The sequence below is a fragment of the Musca domestica genome, unplaced genomic scaffold, assembly GCF_030504385.1.
Source record: "Musca domestica strain aabys unplaced genomic scaffold, Musca_domestica.polishedcontigs.V.1.1 5, whole genome shotgun sequence".
Taxonomy (NCBI): Eukaryota; Metazoa; Arthropoda; class Insecta; order Diptera; family Muscidae; genus Musca; species Musca domestica.
The window spans coordinates 2430271-2453506 of record NW_026712346.1 but is presented as its reverse complement, the minus strand read 5'-3'; the positions used below and the strand labels follow the sequence as shown (position 1 = coordinate 2453506).

The following is a 23236-nucleotide window of genomic DNA, read 5'->3' as shown; positions in this document are numbered from 1 at the left end:
GTTTTTGTTTATTAGTTTCAGTTTATTATTCGTAATACCACATTAGTTGTGTTCCAGTACTTTTTTGTAGTAAAACTGGCAGAAGAAAGAGCAGTTCGAAATGTCATTCTCATTTAGGTCAAATGTCAAAATTCTAAAAGTAAACAGCCTAGATCGGACTTCACCAGACCATTACTGAAAAAGACGCCAAAATTAAAAAAAAAATAGTATTGAAGACGATAAGTTAAAATTAATAATCTATAATAATAATTAATAATCTGATTCCTCATTCAGCCAGTCCTCTTCACTGCTGGAATTATCCAAAAGTGAATACATCGGTTGCTCCATATTTTCTCTTTTTGTTTTTTGCACGACAAATATTAGTTTTTCCTTTAGTTTTTAAGTTGATAATTTTCTTTATTTTTATTGTGACGCGCGAACATTGAAATGTATCAATACATTTTCAACCTTGTTAGCCCTGTCAATTAAATGTTTTTGCTAGTTTTTGAAAAACGGAAACGCGTTGTTACAGAATTAGTACTAATTTGTATGTTCTGGAACACAACTATTGTTTGGTTTTCACAGATAAATAGTTTTTTTTTTTTTTTTTTTTTTTTTTTTTTTTTTTTTTGACGAAAAAAGTGATTTGGCAATACTTTGTTAACAATTGGATCCGTCAGTTGAGAAACCATTAAAATAATATTTTATTTATATTTGAATAAAAAGATTAAATATGTAAATTTAATTGTGTAACTGTCATTAAGACAACATTTTTATTACTTTAAAGTATTTTGAGAGTGTCTCAAAGTCACAAGTTTCTATAAAAATACAATACATTTGTAACAAGTAAAAAAGCAGTAAGTTGGGCCGGGTCGAACTTTCTTTTAAAATCTTTAATGTACCTAATATCGGATGGGGCCCATATATACGGGGGGATATACGATATTGTGGACCTATATAAACAAATAGATTTCAGGTGCTCACAAAGAACTAAAGTGCTCACAAAGAACTCCTTGTGTGGATTTTCAGACAATACCATTGGAAAATATAGCTAAAATCATCAAGATACCGAATATCGGGGGTACCGTTATATGGGGTATATACGATATCGTGGACCTATATAGACAATTCTCTTTCAGGGGGTGAAATACTCATAAAGGACTCCTTGTATGTTACGTACCACCTGATACGGCGCTATAGTGGGGTTCCATCTAGCTCAGTCGGGGCACCGCTTTAGGGGTGAATTCCCAACCCTGTCACCATCAGCTCTAGGGGTCGAACAATCAAAAGGAACAACATGAAAATTAAAACAAACGAATCGAAATAAAAGTTCAAAACGCATACCACCATAACACGGGAAATTGATGTTAATAATTCCCACATATAGCCCACCCAACCTTGACCCTTAGATCCTCATCAAAGATTTCAATTCAATTTGTAAGGGCCCCGTTTTCCACACACATTTACCTCACTTCAACATCATCCTATTTTCCTCCCTAACAAAAAAAAAAACATTAGCAATTCATATTAATCTAAACACTTAGACATTAAAACAATTTATTGGTTTCATTATTTTCTTGTCAGAATTCTAAATTTCTAACACCTGACACATCGATAAGTCAATACCTCGGACTACCACCTTATCCTATTGAATTTCGGTCAACTTGGGCCGCTTTTCTTAATTTTTCCTCACCTAAAAGAGCTCTCTTATGTGGTCCTGATTTCTTCAACCTCTGCACCGAGCTTAACATATCCGGTTCAGTTTTTCCTGCCGGCAGCAAGCAAACACATCACATCGGTAATTGCTGCTAATTATTTTTTTTTATTAAAATAAAAAACCACATGCAACATGTGTGGAATTATAGACCATTCCATTAGAAAATGTGGCTAAAATCATCAAAATACCGAATATCGGGGGGTACCGTTATATGGGGCCTATACGATATCGTCGACCTATATAGATAATTCTCCTCCGAGGTATAAAGTACCCGCAAGGAACTCCTTGTGTGGATTTTCAGATAATTCCATAGGAAAAAGTGGCTAAAATCATCAAACTACTGAATATAGGGGTACCGTTATATGGGTGCTATACGATATCATTAACCTACATAGAGAATTCTCTGTCGGGGGGTAAAGTGCAAAAGTGAGATATGTGCAAAATTTTAGCTTCCTATCTTAATTCGTTTAGACTGTAGCGTGATTACAACAGACGGAAAAAGGTGTGACAAAGATGGCCGTGGACTATTTGTGTCGGGAGTTCAGATTGTTTCTGTAATTGAGGCGCAAAGTAATCAACACAATACTGAAAAAATATGCTGGAGGAATTTAAGAGATGCTTCCTAAAATATTAATTGGTGTTTACTGATTAATTGATTAAACAGCATTCCAGAATACATATTACACATATTTTAAGATACATTTTTGTACAAAATTCTTTTTTGTGTTCTTTTTGTTTTTGTTTATTAGTTTCAGTTTATTATTCGTAATACCACATTAGTTGTGTTCCAGTACTTTTTAGTAGTAAAAGTGGCAGAAGAGAGAACAGTTCGAAATGTCATTCTCATTTAGGTCAAATGTCAAAATTCCAAAAGTAAACAGTCTAAATCGGACTGGTGAAACATTACTGAAAAAGATGCCAAAATTAAAAAAAAAATGAGTATTGAAGACGATAAGTTAAAATTAACAGCCAGTTTCAAGATATCGAAAGAACACGTTCGCACAACTTTTACACGACAAACAGCTGATTTCCGTTCCACTAAAATCCATCAGAACGAAAATTTGCATGAAAATCAAAGCGAACGAAAAAGGTAAGCGTTTCAGTGTAATTTTGCGTTCCACTATCTTTTTTCTTTCGTACGCATGCGAAAACAAATGTCAAAATCAGTCACTTGTGTGTTTGCTGTCGTATGATAACAATTAAGGAAAATTGTTTTAATATAAACATTGCTTGATTTAAAATGGAAACAAAAATGTAAGTAAAAATAATAAATGCAATTTAATATGTGAACAACAAATATATATTTTTTTATTTTCTCAATTCCAGCACGAAAAAATCATTAACTACACAGCTGCGGTCACTAGTTGAGAATATGGAGGAGAATCTGAGTTCGCCAGAGGAGTGCCAATTTTTGGAAGCAGCAGAAGAAGTTTTAAATCTGGGCGGATTTGGGTAGTTCTGTAACCGGGCACCCACTTCTCTTCCATCATATCCAAAAGAGTCCGAAAAGCTTCCTTCAACACACGAAAATTGGCCACAAACCTAGAAAAAATCATTTTTTATTATTTCAAAAATTTAAAAATACAATAATACTTACTGGTTGTTAGGTACTTCAAATAAATTCGAAGCATCTCTTAAATGCCTCCGTGGCACATTTTGAACCTCCTCCACATTTTTTATTTTTTAAGAACAATCACTAGAAATTTTATTTTGTTTGTTTATTTACAATTTGTTTGTTTACAACTGAACTGTCAGTTGAGACAGAGCCACTGTTGCTTTTTCGCGTTTAAATTAGACATTTGGCGCTTTTTTGCCTTATTTCGCGATTAATTTTTTCAAAAAATATTTAGCAACACTGAATCACGTAAGGCTATGCGAAAGAAAGAACGAAAGTTAGTGGAACGCATTCTTATACGAAAGTGAGTGAGTAGCCTTCGTTCGCACAAATTTTCTTTCGAGATCGTGGAACAGGCTGTAATACTTACTGGTTGTTAGGTACTTCAAATAAATTCGAAGCATCTCTTAAATGCCTCCGTGGCACATTTTGAACCTCCTCCACATTTTTTATTTTTTAAGAACAATCACTAGAAATTTTATTTTGTTTGTTTATTTACAATTTGTTTGTTTACAACTGAACTGTCAGTTGAGACAGAGCCACTGTTGCTTTTTCGCGTTTAAATTAGACATTTGGCGCTTTTTTGCCTTATTTCGCGATTAATTTTTTCAAAAAATATTTAGCAACACTGAATCACGTAAGGCTATGCGAAAGAAAGAACGAAAGTTAGTGGAACGCATTCTTATACGAAAGTGAGTGAGTAGCCTTCGTTCGCACAAATTTTCTTTCGAGATCGTGGAACAGGCTGTAACAGAAATGCGATAAAATGTCAAAATTCGAAATCCCGAAGGTAAACAGTCTAAATCGGACTGGTGAAACATCACTGAAAAGGACGCCAAAATTTAAAAAAATGAGTATTGAAGACGATAGGTTAAAATTAATAATCTATAATAATAATTAATAATTTGATTCCTCACTCAGCCAGTCCTCTTCACTGCTGGAATCATCAAAAGTGAATACATCAGTTGCTCCATATTTTCTCTTTTTGTTTTTTGCACAGCAAATATTAGTTTTTCCTTTAGTTTTTAAGTTGATCATTTTCTTTATTTTTGTTGTGACGCGCGAACATTGAAATGTATCAATACATTTTTCAACCTTGTTAGCCCTGCCAATTAAATATCAAATTTACAATATGCACATTTCTGCTCGGCCAAATTCACGTAGCTAAAACAAGCAGAAATGTGCACCACTCAGCGACATTTTTTCTTGAAAGAGCTGCAAGTTTTGCTAGTTTTTGGAGTACAGAAACGCGTTGTTGCAGAATTATTACTTATTAGTACTAATTTGTAGGTTCTGGAACACAACTAAAGTTTGAGTCTTCTCCAAGTTGTACAACCAGTTGTATCGTGTGTGGCTTGCATAACGCATATTGGAAGTTCATGCCTTAACACATATTGACACCCATGGTACAAAAAAAATGTAAGGTAGGGCTACCAGCTGATTATAACTTTTTTAAAGTGTGCCCGACTTCTCCCAATTTTGTGTATGTATTTATTGTTTTGAAAAATAAAAACAAAATATTTTCAAAATCAATGATTGGAAGACTTCGCGGCTCGCGCTTTAATGCTATTAACCAGTTTAGCCATGAAATTGAAAAATTGAACAGTTTGCATCATATTTTTTAGAGAAATCCAGGCATTTTATTAATCTTTGATCTATATATATAATTTTTAAATTAATTGGATAATTTTTTAATTAATAATTTAATAATTTTTAAATAAATTTGGTATTTTCATCGCTCTCTTCATCTCGTCAAAGGAAATTTACACGTTTAATAAAATTTATGTTGAAGTTGGTGTTGTTCAAACCGAACACTCTAAATGGTCCTGTTCAAACCGAAAAATTCTGTCAATTAAAATTCGTTTCTTTATGAATAGCATTCACGTTGTAAAAACGTGGAAGGGATACATCAAATCTTGTTAAAAAACAAGGCCAACATTGATAACGCTCGGCGTTAATGTCTGTTACTCATCATTTAGACTAGTCAAGTTGACTTGTGGCATTTTTTATCGTTCTCTTTTGAACTATATATATATATATATATATATATATATATATATATATATATATATATATATATATATATATATATATATATATATATATATATATATATATAAATATATATATATATATATATATATATATATATATATATATAGTTCAAAAGAGAACGAAGAGTGAAACCAGTAAAAAAAATTAACAGCCTGTTCCACGATCTCGAAAGAAAATTTGTGCGAACGAAGGCTACTCACTCACTTTCGCATAAGAATGCGTTCCACTAACTTTCGTTCTTTCTTTCGCATAGCCTTACGTGATTCAGTGTTGCAAAATATTTTTTGGCAAAATTAATCGCGAAATAAGGCCAAGAAAGCGCCAAATGTCTAATTTAAACGCGAAAAAGCAGCAGTGGCTCTGTCTCAACTGACAGTTCAGTTGTAAACAAACAAATTGTAAATAAACAAACAAAATAAAATTTCTAGTGATTGTGTTCAGATTATTTGTGTTCTTAAAAAAGAAAAAAATGTATATTTCTGTAGCCCTATTTTTTATGGATGATGAGGAGGAGGTTCAAATTGTGCCACGGAGGCATTTAAGAGATGCTTCGAATCTATTTGAAGTACCTAACAACCAGTAAGTATGATTGTATTTTTACATTTTTGAAATAATAAAAAAATGATTTTTTCTAGGTTTGTGTCTTCCAGTGGTCTTCATGGGATTGCCTGCTGCTTCCAAAAATTGGCACTCCTCTGCCGAACTTAGGATTCTCCCCCATATACTCAACTAGTGCCCGCAGCTGTGTAGTTTTTTCGTGCTGGAATTGAGAAAATAAAAAAATGTATATTTGTTGTTCACAGATTAAATTGCATTTATTATTTTTACTTACATTTTTCTTTCCATTTTCAATCAAGGAATGTTTATGTTAAAACAATTTTCCTTAATTTTTATCATTCGACAGCAAACACACAAGTGACTGATTTTGACATTTGTGTTCGCATGCGTACGAAAGAAAAAAGATAGTGGAACGCAAAATTACACTGAAACGCTTACGTTTTCGTTCGCTTTGATTTTCGTGCAAATTTTCGTTCTGATGGATTTTAGTGGAACGGAAATCAGCTGTTTGTCGTGTAAAAGTTGTGCGAACGTGTTCTTTCGACATCGTGGAACAGGCTGTAAAAGAAAATGAAGGAAGGAGGTTAGAATGGAGTGTAGCTTTAAGAATTAAGTTAGCCTCAACATCTAAGATTCCCAAAGCACATCACGGGAAGTAGTGCAAGAATTCGACTCTTGCCATTTGCAGTTCCGGAAAACTTTCGGTTTAAACCAGTAAAATATAGTCATAATAAGTTTCTTGGTTTAAAAAATATCGCAATACTACAATTAATACTTATTTTTCTCTTATTTGTTTTACAATAAAAACTTTTATTGCGACGTTCGTTTACAACGAGAGGCACACAAAATAAAATGTAAACAAATACCTCGTTTCTGATTGGTTGAAAAAAATATGCCGCAACCTTTAAATGTCATGGCGAAGCTATGTTTTTCGCCTTAGATGCCAATTTTGACATTTGAGGGGACCACAAAAGTTGCTTTGTTGTAGCAATTCGCCGATGCGGTTACCTGTTAGAGCTACCTTGATTGACACCCAAATTTTGGTTTTCATCCTCTTTTTTTGGTCAAGGCGAAGCACAATAGCAAACGCTGGTTTTGTTGTATGGTAGAAAAATACAGGTAGACGCATCAACACTTGGGAACATTGGTCTTTCAAAAAATGTTTTTTTCAAATATAAGTAGATTTTTATATGTTTTCTTATTCGATGTCATTCGGAGGTTATTATAATTCGTGGTTTTCAACAATTTTTACAAATTTAAATCATTTTTCATTCAACATTTTCAATTCCAAAATTGGTTTGATAGTTCATTGTCCCAACAACCATGGTTTGTTGTATTCTTTAATTCTGATGATAATTTGTGATCCGCAAAGTTGTTCGAATGTCAATAGAAACATGTTATAATTGGCGTTTAGGCAATAGTGAGGTTTTAATTTAGGTATTTCAATTACTTAACTATAGTTATGGTCTGGCAACACCATCGAAAGTACCCTTGTGGTACAACCCTGGGCGTGCGCTGAGTGCCGCCTCTAACAATCTATTCCTTCAGTTACACTCGCTTCAAAAAGAAGACATATTTGGCATTCGTAAACGGAATTAGAATCAAGCTAAAGGGAAATTGTTTTGTGTATGTAATTTGTATTAATAAAATTAAACGTTTGAATTGGAATAATCTAGAACAAATAACAGGTAATTTAACTGACGTCAATAAGCCAAGTTTATTTTGGTGGTGGGGCTTTAATCCTTCCTCTAGTAAAAATCCTTTTATAGTATGTATGTGAAACATGTAGTTGAATACATAATTATTATCCCTACCAAGTTTTGTTATTCGTGGTAAGTTTAACAAAAAGGTTTTCCTACAAGAAGTTTAAAAAATTTTACTCTTTTGCAGGAAGCAACGTAGTTAAGCAATTTGTATTTTATATTTTCCTAATTCCTGTTGATTTTGGGTGTGACTGTCGAGGCGACGACGCGGCAGAGGCCGCAATAGTATTGCTAGCCCTTTGTTTCTTTGTTCGGAATTAATGATATATTTTGCTTATTTTAGATTTGGAATATTGGTTTTATCCAACTTATTAAGCATTATCTTGACGTGTGAGCGTTCAAAAGTGGCGTATTTTATTGTGCAGTGTTGAATTCCTGACAATATTTTGGACATAAAGTATTTTAATTTTTAATAGTATACAGAAAAAATCATTTAATTAAAAAGGATTTGTTTTCGCAACAATTCATTGTGATAAATGTGAAAATAATTGTAGTGGGCGTAGTCTATCAAGCAGAGTACACCAGTTGAAGAAAATAAATTGGCGTGGCAGTCAGCATAAAACATGGCAGCAATAATTGATTTCCGCTAATATTTTTATGTTTACAAGCTATATATATGTACAAGTTATATATATATATATCTATCTATATGTATATATGTATATATCTATAGATAGATATATATCTATATGTATATATGTATATATCTATATATATATATATATATATATATATATATATATATATATATATATATATAGCCTTCTATATGTTGCAGCACATTTAAATACAAATATATATATATATATATATATATATATATGTATATATCTATATATATATATATATATATATATATATATATATATATATATATATATATATATATATATATGTATATATCTATCTATATGTATATATCTATATATATATATATATATATATATTTGTATTTAAATGTGCTGCAACATATAGAAGGCTATTTCGTACAATATTATAAATTTTTAGAGTTTGAGGAATACTTAATTCTAATTCTTAATTATCTGTGTTTATAATAAGTTCAAATAATATTGTCAAAAACTACTCGGGTTTGTCGGGGCAGCTCTCGATCTTTAGCTGCGATGGGAGGGCGATGATTTCCTAGAACAGTATTCTACAGAATGAATACTGTTCTAGGAAATCGTCCTTCCATAACTGAGACCGCGTCCGAGTGAATACTATTCACTCCCGATTAATAGACTTGTTGATCTTGAGGCTGTTTCCTATAACACTGCACCTCTCTCTTTCCTTTCCTTATGTACCTGGGCGGAGGTTTCCTATCCACCAGATGGTGAATCGGATGGGTCTGTCTGTAACACCCAAGCAGGTATTGCATTGACAGCATTTTAATATGCTATGTAGTTTGTGCTCGGAATTACAACACCATCGACCTGTCATTCAAAGATAGCCTCATCTCCGCAGTCCATGTGTTGAAAAGTGTGGCCGTCGGTTTAGAGGCGTATATCTTCATATTCTCCTCTGGGTATGTCCCACTGTTCTGTCACTGTGCCTATTCTGGTTGTATTTGTTGTAGCAGCTCATACATCTGTGTTCGTTCGGTTTCCATTTTCTGACTTAATTCAATCAGGTTCTGCCTCTAAGTCCAGTCTCAAAAAGTATGCCTGTATGGGTTGTGTCCATAACGAGACTGGGGTTAGGTGAGTAGGCTTGGCTGGGAAGCGAAATAGGTGCAGCGTGTCATGTGGGCCTGTGCCACATGCTGGGCAGATGTTCTGCACGTCGCTGTTAATCCGGGCCCAGTAGGAATTTAGGCGGCTGCACCATCCGGATCGTAATTGAGCCAAAACTACTCGGGTTTGTCGGGGCAGCTCTCGTTCTTCACCTGCAACGGGAGGGGGATGGTCTCCTAGCACAGTATTCAGTCTATATCCTTCAATGGCTTCTGAGACCGCATTAGAGTGAATACTATTCCGCTTGATAGGTCTGTTGATCTAGAGGCTCTCTCTTATACCTCTGTACATCTTTCTATAGATCATGAAGGTCTTTACCAACGTGCCTGGGCGGAGGTTGCCTATCCACAAGATGGTGATTTGGGTGGCTTTGTCTATAACACCCAAGCAGGTATTGCATTGACAGCATTTTGTTATGCTGTCGCACCGGTAAGACCTTCGCCTCCTCATGTAGGTGATCGACAGGTGTCATGAGAAGGCACCCTGTTGCGGTTCTAAGGGCGGCATTCTGGCAGGACTGAACATTTTTCCACTGCGTAGCACTGACGTTGGCGGACCACACCGGAGCCGCATAGTTTACCACAGACCGGCCTATCGCGTTGTAAGAGGTCAACAAGGTTTCCTTATCAGCTCCCCAAGTACTGCCGGCCAGAGACTTGAGGACCTTCTTCCTACTTCTAATCTTGTCGCAGATAGCTGGGGTATGCGCGGACGACTTAAAGAGGCTATCGAATGTGACCCCTAATAGCTTGGGGTAGTTGGTGGTCGGAATAATAGCACCATCGACCTGCACATTCCAGGATAGCCCTGGATATCCGCTTAGTGGCGGATATCTTCATATTCCTCGCAGTGAAAAAGGCGGTAAGATCAACAAGGTAAGCGTTTAACCGATCACAAATGTCATCAATAATGGGTCCGGACGCCACGAGCGTACAATCATCTGCGTACGTTATAATCTCTATGCCGTCTGGAGGGCGTGGAATGTCAGAAAGGTAAAGGTTAAACAGTTCCGGAGATATCACCCCACCTTGGGGAACTCCCTGTTTAACTCAACGGATGCTCGACTTCTTGTTTCTGAATTCCACGTTCGACTGGCGTCCACACATGTAGTTTACTATCCAACGTTTCAAACTTGGCCGGAGGGTGGTGTGCTCAATGTCCTCGAACAGTGTGGCATGATTGACTGTATCAAAGGCTTTTGATAAATCAAGTGCCACCATAACTGTTCTATCGCACGGCCTGTTCTGGTTGAGACCTCTGCAGACATGTGTGGAAATGGCGTGTAAAGCTGTTGTTGTGCTGTGCAATTTTCGGAATCCGTGTTGATGATAGGCTCAAGCCTCAAGCGTCTTTGCTACTGGAGACAAAAGTGATATCGGCCTGTATGAATCACTTTTGGTGGCATCCTTGCCTTGCTTCAGTAGCGGGACCACCCTGCCCATTTTCCAGGCATCGGGAACTACTAGGGTGGCTAACGACAAATTGAGAAGCTTCAGTTGGTTCATCCAGTTGCTTCAACATCACCATTGAGATTCCGTCAGGACCAAGCGCTTTGGATGACCTGTGCAACATCTGCCAACGTAAATTGTGGTGGTACCTCCTCGGCTGGAAGAGGTCGTGCCCGGCGTAGAATCCTTCTCTTAGCCCTGTCACTCTCGGGTGGACTCTAAATGGCCGGTTGAAGAAACACTCGCATCTCTTTTGACCTGTCACTTCTATGCCGTTAAATGAGATAGATGTCCGATCATCCTTCTTTCGGAGTTCGGAGCGACTTAGCCGTTGTCCACAACTTTCTCGATCCGGTACTGATGTTACATGCTTCAGATGTTCTCGCCATTTTTTCGCTTATGCTCACCGACTAACATGTTTACCTCCAGAGTACGTTCTCTGACTCTAGGGTTAGTACAGCGAAGCTCATTTCGCTCATTTGCTAATCCCGCTGCCTCTGCTGGGAAATTTTGTCTAATTTCAGGTAATCGATCAGCAGGTATATAGCGAGCGGCTGCAGCTTTGATTATGTCTCGGAAACACCTATCTGCTACCTGAACATCAGATGGGTTGGACAGTTCTCTGAAGCGGCGATTGGTATATTCTCTGAATTCTTGCTAATGGTCTTTAACATGCTTAAGGAAAGTGCGGCGTTCAGATTCTATGAAATCGGGTAGTCTGTTGATGGCGACGATAATGGGCAGGTGGTCTAAGCCTAAAGAAATGAATGATTGCCAGTTTAGGTCATTTGTAAAACCTAGAAACATGATCAATACGTTCGGTTTGCTGTGGCAGTTTCTCCTTACTGGTGGGCGCGTCCCCATTCACTGCAACATTTTTACCGCTACCCCCATACATTCCATGTACGGGTCACTAGGGTCAAGCTCAGACGAGATAGGTCTGTACTGGACAGAGTGGTGCAAAGGAAAGCTAATCATCCACCTCTGGCGCGATCCTTCCTTAATGCGTTGTATCCATCACAACTTTGAAGCCTGCAGGTGGTACTTAGCTTCGTTTCCTGGATCGATGTGACCTTGATTTTTTTCCGACTCATAAAGCCTACGATTTCGTTGATCTTACCTCGGAGACCATCACAGTTGATTTGGATAAAAGATGCATTTTCCGGAACTTGAACAGCAATGTGTGGCGTCAACTGCTGTATGAATTGCTGTTGCGGAGATTGCGGGGAAGTCTCGTACTGCGACGACGATGTGTACGACAAAGATGACGACTCACTGGAGTCTACATTGGCGTAGCAGGAAGCAATGTAGTCACCATCGCTATACTCCTGTATACGGTTTACGCCGGAAAAATTCCGGAAATGCACACACTCCATGCATCCGTTGCATCTCAGCGATACCGATCTGTGGTGGATGCGATTATGACAAACGGATCAGAACCATGGTCCGGGGTTCGTCTCGATCCCGGCTCGGGCCAAGAGAATACGGAGCAAACCTTCCGGGTAATGTTGCTCCGATATCAGAAAACATTTTCCAATTCGAAACTTGAAATAAACGGTGAATGATGTAGCTAAATTCATCATAACACCGTACATAGGGAGGTACGTTACATCGGAGCTATACGAAGACCTGGACTTGCATAGACAATTTTCTGTTACAGCCTGTAGCATCCATTACGAACTTAAAATACGACATCTCAAACAATTTCGGTGAGTATCGTACCTGAAATCGGCAAAATAACGTTATATGTGGGGCCTATACAAAGTCGTGGACCTGCATAGACAACTTTCTGTCATAGGCTGTAGTATCCATTCCGAACTTCAAATACCAAATTTGAAATAATTCTTGTGAATAATGCTCTAAAATCATGGAAATATCGAATATCGGGGGGTAACGTTAAATGGGGGCTATACAGGGACGTGAACCTGCACAGTCAATTTTCTGTCTTAGGCTGTACTATCCCTCAAAAATACAGAATATCGGGAGGTACCGTTGTATGGGGGCTATATGAAAACGTGGACCTATATGGCCCATTTACAAACTTAACCTGCCTACTGGCAAAATAAACATGTCTGCGAAATTTTAGCTTTCTTTCTCGATTCGTTCGAAAGATAGTTTGATTACAACAGACAGAGAGACCAATATCGTTAAATCAACATAGAATTTTACCCTGATCATGAATATACTTTGTTGGGTCTTATATGAGTATTTCGAGGAGATACAAACGGAATGACAAAGTTAATATACCCTCCATGGTATGGTGGAGGGTATAAATAATCCGCTTGGAATGGTTTGGTACAGTAGTTGAAGTAACGGAGATGGAGAGAGAGATAATCATAATTATAATGAACCTGCAAGTAGTAAATAGAATTAACGATGCCGACTTCTGACATCCCTACACCCTTTATCAGAAGTACCTGCTGGAGACGCGTGGTAATATTTGCACGTAGCGGAAAGGTTGGATTCGACCCAACTCCGGTGTAGTAGGTAATAAGAAGCAGAAGCTTTTATATTCATAGTGAGGGCGCTCGTGGAGATGGATCGCACGCCACTCCAATGCGGCAGCTCCGACGCAAATTCCTGAGGTTGATCTATTTCTTATTTTATGTTAATACATAGCTTTAAAATAGCAAACAAATTCAGATTTATTCTTAATCTTAAAAACATAGTTTTTTTTCACACTATCATTCCGATTTGAGAAATTCCAAAACTAGATGAATTTGCGTCGTCACCATTTAGATATATTAAGTTAGTGGTATATGTGGCATCGACTGCAAAAAGGACGCCACCATCTTTTTTACAAACACGATCTTTTCTGAGTATTTGATATCTTAAACATAAAATTTAATATAGAGGTTTTTAATCAAGTTTCGAGAAAACCAATACATTATAAGAAAAGCCAATGCTGTCAGTATATAAATTGTTTAATTTTGTGTTAAGCCCCCTTACATTCTGATAGCAATCTGGTCGCAAATATCATTTTCATGACGGGAGCCATAGTTAATGGTCTTTGGACAGGTTAAGTTTTGCCAGTAACAGTCTCGGGACGATCATAAGATATGGGAAATAATAATTCCTGAATGTCATGAGTGGATTGTGAAATTTTCTTGGGAACCCACTATCAATACTCATAAAATCACTTTTATCACTGATATTAACTGAAACCGGCGTTGGAACAGTGTTCTCCACAGAAACTATGGCTCTGCGATTAGGCATTCCCTTAGTTGGTGCCTATTTGGCGGTTTGACGGTGACGACGCAAATTCATCTAGTTTTGGAATTTCTCAAATCGGAATGATAGTGTGAAAAATTCCTTTTTCATAGATGTCAATTCCGACTGCAAATCCTTTACAAAATTGTAAATGTCTCCTTAGAGTTTTCTACATTGCACGAAACACCAACATTATTTCTTATTGTGTCTACGACTTTTGCATTATAGCACATTAAGGATGTCATTGATTAATACAAAACCAACAGGTAACACACACATCAGGGCACGACATTTTAATTATATAATTTAATGTTTATTATTATGTTTTAAAATGTAAAAAAACTATGTTTTTAAGATTAAGAATAAATCTGAATTTGTTTGCTATTTTAAAGCTATGTCTTAACATAACATAAGAAGACATGTTTATTTTGCCAGTAGGCAGGTTAAGTTTGTAAATGGGCCATTTAGGTCCACGTTTTCATATAGCCCCCATACAACGGTACCTCCCGATATTCGGTATTTTGATGATTTTAGGGACATTATTCACCGGAATTGTTTCAAAGTTGGTATTTGAAGTTCCAAAGGGATACTAAGACAGAAAATTGTGTGTGCAAGTCCACGTCTTCGTATAGCCCCCATTTAACGTTACCGCCCGATATTCGATATTTCCATGATTTTAGAGCATTATTCACAAGAATTATTTCAAATTTGGTATTTGAAGTTCGGAATGGATACTACAGCCTATGACAGAAAGTTGTCTATGCAGGTCCACGACTTTGTATAGGCCCCACATATAACGTTATTTTACCGATTTTAGGTACGATACTCACCGAAATTGTTTGAGATGTCGTATTTGAAGTTCGCAATGGATGCTACAGGCTGTAACAGAAAATTGTCTATGCAAGTCCAGGTCTTTGTAAAACTCCGATGTAACGTACCTCCCTATGTACGGTTTTATGATGATTTTAGCTACATTATTCACCAATCTATATATATATATATATATATATATATATATATATATAGAATTTTATATATATATATATATATATATATATATATATATATATATATATAGAATTTTATATGTATATATATATATATATATATAAAATGTTCCTCGACACAATGGAACCATTCCCAGAGTCCTAAGTCTATTAGTTTCCGAGATATTTGCGATCGTTTGAAGTTGAAGGGCACTAGTCAATTTTCAGGAAAATTTCCAACTTCTTGAAATGAAGGCTGTTATCTCTTTGTTTAAATAAAATACATCTAATATTACAGCTGGTTTTAGTGTAAAAAATGTTCCTCGACACAATGGAACCATTCCTAGAGCCGTAAGTCTATTAGTTTACGAGATATTTGCGATCGTTTGAAGTTGAAGGGCACTAGTCAATTTTCAGGAAAATTTACAACTTCTTGAAATGAAGGCTGTTATCTCTTTTTTTAATAAAATACATCTAATATTAGAGCTGTTTTTAGTGTAAAAAAATGTTCCTCGACACAATGGAACCATTCCTAGAGTCCTAAGTCTATTAGTTTCCGAGATATTTGCGATCGTTCGAAGTTGAAGGGCACTAGTCAATTTTCAGGAAAATTTCCAAATTCTTGAAATTAAGGCTGTTATCTCTTTTTTTAATAAAATACATCTAATATTAGAGCTGTTTTTAGTGTAAAAAAATGTTCCTCGACACAATGGAACCATTCCTAGAGTCCTAAGTCTATTAGTTTCCGAGATATTTGCGATCGTTTGAACTTGAAGGGCACTAGTCAATTTTCAGGAAAATTTCCAACATCTTGAAATTAAGGCTGTTGTCTCTTTATATATATATATATATATATATATATATATATATATATATATATATATATATAGAATTTTACGCTGATCATGAATATACTTTGTTGGGTCTTATATGAGTATTTCGAGGAGATAATTTGTATAATTCTTGTAAATTTGTTGTTATGTATTAAGGTTTTTTTTTATGTTAATATAGTTATAGGCTGTGTTTATACTGTTGCATATTAATATAAGATTTTGGCCATGTTGGCTTATTTATATTGAATTGTATGAAATAAATGAAATGAAATGAAATGAGATAAAAACGGAATGACAAAGTTATATATATATATATATATATATATATATATATATATATATATATATATATATATATATATATATATATATATATATATATATATATATATATATATATAATATATATATATATATATATATATATATATATATATATATAGAATTTTACGCTGATCATGAATATACTTTGTTGGGTCTTATATGAGTATTTCGAGGAGATAAAAACGGAATGACAAAGTTAATATACCCTCCATGGTATGGTGGAGGGTATAAATAATCCCTACACCCTTTATCAGAAGTACCTGCTGGAGACGCGTGGTAATATTTGCACGTAGCGGAAAGGTTGGATTCGACCCAACTCCGGTGTAGTAGGTAATAAGAAGCAGAAGCTTTAGATTTTTACTATTGTTGCATTTTATTTATGAATTCGGCAGCTCAGGATTGTGTTTTCACACTTCTATGTTGTTCCATAGATTCATCAATATCCACACATATATTCGAACCCTAACTCCGAAAATTAGATTAAGTTGTTTATTTTTTATAAAAAAATATTAAAAAACACTCCAAATGTTGGACTAATTTCTACAACAAGTAGGATACACAAGGTGCAAAATTACCCATTCGCGTTTGTCATCCTTTTACTAATAATTTTCCTTTCATTGGAGGAGCTCCGCCCAGATTCATGATAAGGCTACGTGAAATTTGAGCTCTTTCTCTAGTGACACCAGTTTTTGCAAAGATCACATCAACGACACCTGCTGGTATTGGTTATTTATGGTCCCCCATTTAATTTAGTTTATCCAACTTTTCCCATAATGTTTTTTGGCCAGAATCACCTCCCATTGCACAGTTGTCGAGGTCGTATGGGAACAGCGGCCAAAAATACTTTCAGTGCAGATATCAATATGAATCTTTGGTTATGGTACCTTGATGGGATAAAAATAAAAATTCCGACAAAATGGATATGGTCGATGCATGTTTTGGCATGGTCCTCTTACAACGTACCTCCCGGATAAGGGTTATTTGCCCAATTCTTGTCACATTTCTACACCAGATTGTAATGTTATTTGACATTTTACGTTCTAAGGAGTTAAAAAATAATCTTACTGTAAATAACTGGGAACAGCCCGCCTTCAGGTAGAGTCCCCCTGTAAAGGTACCTCCAAAAATAGATGCATTTTTTATACAAATCAAGTCTAAATTTGATTATTTTTTTGTAAACAAAATAAAATAACAATTTAATGTAAAATTGAAATAAAGTTAAATTTTGCACAAATCATTTGTTTAACTTAAGGTCCTATTGAAATTGGAGATGATCGGTCAAAATTAAGTTATAACTCCCATATATATTCATCCAATTAGCCTTATATTGTGCACCAAACTTGTAATATCAGCCCAAATGGAATATACGTACTACCAGATTGGACCTAAAAATAAGTATGCAAAATTTGATCGAAATCGGTTCAGATACAGATATAGCTCCCATATATATTGTTCATCCGATTTTTGTCCTCCGCAGCCGTAATATGCACTCTGTAATAACGAAATTTGGGGAGAAATATCAAATATAACTCAGAAATACCCTTTCTAAATTTTATCGAGATCTGTTAATATTTGGATATGGCTCAAATATATATCTTTGTCCGATTTGCCTTTTATTGTGCACCAAACGTGTAATATTAGCCCAAATCAAATTTAGATATAGCTCTCATCTATCCAATTTCAAGTTAATTGTGCACCAAATGGATAATACAAGCCCGAATTGAAAAGGCGCAAATGCATCGACAAATTTAGTAGAAATCGATTCATATATTAGTTCCTTTGGACTTTTAATTATTACTATGATCATAGTTGATATGATTTTATTCTCACAAATTCCCCATTAAAACCTTTATTTGACGCTCTACTAAATATGCAAAGTGGTGTAGGGTATCATGAAGTCGGCACCGCCCGACTTTAAGACTTTCTTTACTGGTTATTGTTTGGTAACGTTCGCTGTCCCGTTATAAAAGGGTCAGAGCTCAGAAGAAGGCGGTTAATAAGATCTGTGTTTGTTGAAACACGAGAATTTTTCACTAGCACCATAGAACAAACAAAATTGTAGCGAAGTCACTTCAGTTTATTGGGCTAACGTACACATCTGACAAAATCTGAAAGTTAAATTAGCAGTTTTAGAGTCTTAAGGCCATTACTTATGGCGTTAAAAATGTCACATGGGAGGATTCAGGGGGGAAAACAATTAAAACTTTAACTGAACTCCAATTTTATTTTCAAAATTAATCTTAAAGGCAACTCAGAACACTCACATCATCTATATTATACACATCTACTAAACACACAAATTACTGCACTAAAAATAAGTCAATACCTTGTTTTTCAATAATAATGCCAAGATTTGTCATTTTAAAATGTATTTAATTTTGTAATACAGTTCTATTTTTGCTCCACTTTTTCACTGATCCCACTGAAAAAAGCAGCTGACCACATTTTCTCTTTTTTGATGCTTTTTTTGAAGTGGGCCGTTAGAATGAAGCCAAGATTATTATGTTTTCTAAAAAGCTTAGCCCCTTAAGAGTTCATTTGTACACATTTGACAATAAATATCTGATTTTCATTTTTTGAATTTTGGCCAATGGCAGCGACCACTGTGCATTGGTGGTCAAACTATTTTTATTCGATCGACATATAAATAGACACAGTAATATGCAAACATACATATTTTCTACCGTAAACTTCAATAAATGTTTATTTTTTAGGAACACAAAATGGGTAAAGCTCAAAGTAAGCGATCGGTTGACATTACTACAGATAACAAAAAGGGAGTCGAGGAAGAAATCACTGAAAAATTGGAAAAAATTGAAGATGTTGATAAAAAGGATATAAATGGAGATGCAAATATACCGTCATCTTCCGAGGTAACTACAAAAATTATAATTTTTTTCTTTAAAATCGATTTTTAATGAATTTAGAAAAAGGATTCACACGTTGAGATGGAAAATGTTAAAGACATCACAACCGAAAAAAAAGGTGATGTTGAAGATGTGGGACTAGCCCCAGATGATATCAAATCCCCCGCATTGGAGACAAGCAAAGAAGATGGGACTATTGAAGATGTCTCTCCTCTATCTGAAGAAAATTCAAAAAAGACAAAAAAAGAAAAGGTTAAAAAGAAATGGTCTTTTCGTAGTATTTCTTTCGGAAAAAAAGATAAACAAAAGCCTGGTAAAACCGATGGAAGCTTGGAAAATGTAACCGGCGCAGTAAACGGCTCTGAAAACGATAAAAACACTGTAAATATTTATCTATAGTTGGTTTTTTCGAAAAATAATTATTGTTTTTTTATATATATGTATATTGTCTAGGATTCTGTGAAATCACAAGAAACATTACCTAACTCGAATTCACAAGAAGTAGATGGTTTCCATGAAAATGGAAATACCACGGAAACCCAAACCAATGGCGATGAGATTAAGGAAAACGAAGAGACTGAATTAAAAGAGTCTACTGACAAAAAAAAGGGAGCTTCGGCAAATGATACAACCGTTTTGAAAACATCACAAGAGTCTGAAGAATCAACCGAAATAAATTCAAAAACTGTTTCGCTACATGAAGATGAAGAGACAAATACAATAAAAGATGAAATATGTAATGTCCCAGAAGAAGTTGAAAGAATAGAGAAGCAATCAGCATTCAAGGACACTGCTGAAAACAAAGGCATTCCGGCAAATGAAGCCAATTCTCTTAATGGTATTGTAGACGAAAATCATCAGAATGGGACCAACGAAGTATGCGAAGAAGAAAAACAATCTAATCCACAAATTGAGGTAATCAACAACCCTGGTAACAAAGTATCTGCAGACACCCTTAAATCCAATTCCTCTTCTACATCCACTATTCCTTCCATTGACCAAACAAATGTTATTGTATTGAACGAAACAAACAATGATGTAGAGGTGGAATCTAATGCATCGAACAAGGTTTTTGTCAATTTGAAAGAGTCTGAGCAGACATATGATCTAAAAGAACTCGTTAAGACAGATAATTTAACTTCTGAGAAATTAGTAGATGAATTTTCTGTTCCTCCTCTTCCAATATCTCCACCCCCTTCCCAGGTTTCTGTATTTGCTTTCACGAGCAACAACGAACAAGTTAATTCTATAGAAAAGAACGAAAATAATCTCACAGAAGCGATCGCAGAAACGCGATATGAAGAAGTAGTTGAGAATAAACATAATATTGCTGATGAAAGTGAAAAAACGGTGGGAGAATCAATAGAATTTACTGGATATGAAGAAAGTTCCGAAAAGGGAATTCTTGAAAAAAAAAGCAATGAAGAATACACTGATAGAACTGTACAAGTTCAATTAGTGGAAGAAAACAAAGAATGCAATAATTTTGCTGAACTTCAGGAAGGATCTAATGATATCGGAAACAATAACGAGCAAGGAGGTTTAATTTTTGAAAAAAAAGAAACTATGGAAACGACCACAGTTAATGATGTAACCCCAATGTTAAAAAAGAGCAATGTAGATTTCCAAGAAGAAAGAAGTTCCATAGGCATTACAGAAACGTTCGATGACTGCAAGGTAAACCAAGAGGTAATTATATCTGATGGAATTACCGTAATCGAATCTGATCCCATTTTTTTGGAAATGCGTTCATCTGAGGTTTTGGAAGAAAAACACGCAGTACCCGACGATATCAATACATTTTCTAGTGATACAGAAGATATTGTTGCAGATGAATCAAAGGTGAATACATTCAGTCGATAAAATAAATCAAAACGTGTTTCATGCAACCCAAATTATTGGCAGTTGGCTCAATATCTACGTTGGTTGGTATAAATAACACTGCCCATGTTGTTGAGCATTTTTCTTTCATCTGCATGAAAAGCTAAAATGACTAACTGTACTGACAAATTCAGTTACTTCTATTAAATAAAATTTATTTGCGTAATGCATTAATAAAAGTCGTTACCGATATGTGACTAACTCCTCTCAATGCAATATGCCATTACATTAAATTTTTAATTATTTTCTTTTAAAGTATAATTGCACGTATACTGCAACTTTTGTAAAACATTTCTAATTCACATATTCTTGTTATTCTATAATGTAAATTATTATTTTGTTCTTTCTATGCAGGAATTGTCAACCCCTATTGACCTTAAGGAATGTGCTACCGAAGCAGAACTAAAACAGGACACTTCCGTATCATGCGATTAATCCACATCTCATATTATAAAATATTTAAAATACATTTTTAACATTTACATACATATTTTAATCATTTTGTACAACTTCATATCCCTAATCCAAGATTATATGCAAAATAAAGTATACACATAATTTCAACGCAAAGTTAAAAGGAAATATTCTGTACATATTGTGGTGAATATTAAGCTTTTAAATACTTGGCTACACTATTAGGAATATCAGTAGCTTTTACTATATCTGATGCTAAATTATCCGTCCGATCTCGAATAATTCAATGAGAGATGTTTTTTTTCCTTTATTGATTTCATAAAAAATCGAAGGAGAAAACGTAGGTGTTAAGAATGTTCTCAAAATCTCACTCAAAACTAAAGGATGTTTGTCGCAAAAGGTAACATCATATACAACAAAGCCTAAGTTATACCATATTTTCGATTAGTTATTAATACATATAGCACTTTTTAATTATTTTCGAATTTTATTCCATTAATTTATTCAAAAAGCGACTAAAAAACATTGATGAAATTGACCGTGCTTTACAGACTTGTCAACATCCAACATACAGGGCGAATTAAAAAAAAACTGCAGCAAAGTCAAACGCCATAATTTTTAGAATTGAATAAAAACAGAAAATGTCGGATAGCATCGAATTTTAGAATAAGTTTAGATTTATTCGAATTTGTCACCTTTGGCGCGACTTATGACCTTCAAACGGCCAATGAAACCGTCACACGCTGCCCGAATGTTGCTCTGCGGTATTTTGGCGCATTCCCTGCGAAGCGCTTGCTTAAGGTGAGCGACACTTTGGTATTTTGTAGTGCCAACCTTGTTTTCCAAAATACTCTAGACACAATAGTCCAATGGATTGGTATCCGGAGATTTTGGTAGACATCGTGCGCTGGAAATGAAGCGAGGAGCCTCATTTTGTAACCATTCTTGAGTGGCGCGTTCTGAGTCCTCTTGGAATGTCCAAGGTCTGCGGCCAAAATGTTTGCGTTCCCAAGCAGAATATTTTCGCGATAATATTTGATATTTATTCTGATGTCTCGCTCGTATTAATCGAGCGACTATCAGTTATGGCGGCTCACACCACCACCATGGCCGGCGCTTGAGTTCTGGTGGCCAACCGAAGGTGCACATATTCAGCTGGCCTCTTTGGCAAGTAAACGCGATCATTATTTTGTTTGTTTACAAACTGCTGTATAACAACTAATGTATTCTCATCGGAGAAAACCAAATTCAGCAGTTCACCACTTTCGACCAAGCGAAGCAACTCCTTAGCTCTTTTGAGTCTATTTTCTTTCTGTTGCTGTTTTCTTTCGTCCACTTCCTTGACGTCGGGATATGATGCCAGTATCACGGTAACGAGCGATGATTTATTCACATTTAAATGCTCGAGTGCTCTAACGATAGCCACTTGTGGTTTTCTAGCCAAATATAAAGAAATCACGAATAACTTTTTTCTGGAAAATTCTCACCAAAATGCTGGAATATTAATAAAAACAGCTGTCGGACGAGTGACATAGAAATGACAGCAGTCTGAAGTTGGTTGCATTTTTTTTATCTCACCTGTATATACAGGCATGTCAGAATCGGAATGGTCCGAATTTCCATGGTACAATGTTATCAAGGTAGGGCTATGATACCATATGATTTCAATTTTTTTATTTTCTTGGCTTAATATGTCATATTTATTTGTTTATGCATGTGTTTTCTTTTCAATAACAAAAAAATTGTTCAGAAAACATTCAAATTCGGATGTTTTCAAAATGTTTATTTCATCGTATGCATCGACAAAATCTAGAGTTTTTGTAGCGAAATAATGCTTTAGAGATATATAGAACCTG

General features: G+C 35.3%; 1 protein-coding gene and 2 long non-coding RNA genes across 6 annotated transcripts; 2 read left to right on the top strand and 1 right to left on the bottom strand.

The window, feature by feature from the left end:
- Positions 1-5510: 5510 nt before the first annotated feature.
- LOC131805070 (uncharacterized) lies at positions 5511-6197 on the top strand. The gene is made up of 2 exons (XR_009343501.1): positions 5511-5945; positions 6002-6197. It is a non-coding gene; the product is annotated as an uncharacterized LOC131805070 (long non-coding RNA).
- Positions 5788-11319, bottom strand: LOC131805069 (uncharacterized). The gene is made up of 3 exons (XR_009343500.1): positions 8989-11319; positions 6199-6482; positions 5788-6126 (listed from the first exon to the last, which is right to left on the bottom strand). It is a non-coding gene; the product is annotated as an uncharacterized LOC131805069 (long non-coding RNA).
- Positions 7427-21548, top strand: LOC101896310 (A-kinase anchor protein 200). 4 transcript variants are annotated; one of them, XM_005190829.4, is made up of 6 exons: positions 7450-7612; positions 18933-19091; positions 19146-19466; positions 19539-20000; positions 20289-20927; positions 21321-21548. In XM_005190829.4, the coding sequence occupies exons 2-6, from the start codon at positions 18942-18944 to the stop codon at positions 21399-21401; spliced, it is 1653 nt and encodes a 550-aa protein (XP_005190886.2). In that variant the 5' UTR covers positions 7450-7612; positions 18933-18941; the 3' UTR covers positions 21402-21548. The 4 variants fall into 4 exon arrangements, with proteins under 4 accessions (XP_011295573.2, XP_011295574.2, XP_005190886.2 ...); XM_011297271.3 differs by having other exon boundaries at positions 7427-7550; positions 19539-20927; XM_011297272.3 differs by having other exon boundaries at positions 7449-7612; positions 19152-19466; positions 19539-20927.
- Positions 21549-23236: the final 1688 nt, after the last annotated feature.

Bases quoted from the DNA above. Each gene is read 5' to 3' on its own strand.
- LOC101896310 (XM_011297271.3), top strand. From the start codon at position 18,942: ATGGGTAAAGCTCAAAGTAAGCGATCGGTTGACATTACTACAGATAAC. The intron at 19,092-19,145 runs GTAACTACAAAA...TAATGAATTTAG, and splicing joins ATATACCGTCATCTTCCGAG to AAAAAGGATTCACACGTTGA. The intron at 20,928-21,320 runs GTGAATACATTC...CTTTCTATGCAG, and splicing joins TTGTTGCAGATGAATCAAAG to GAATTGTCAACCCCTATTGA.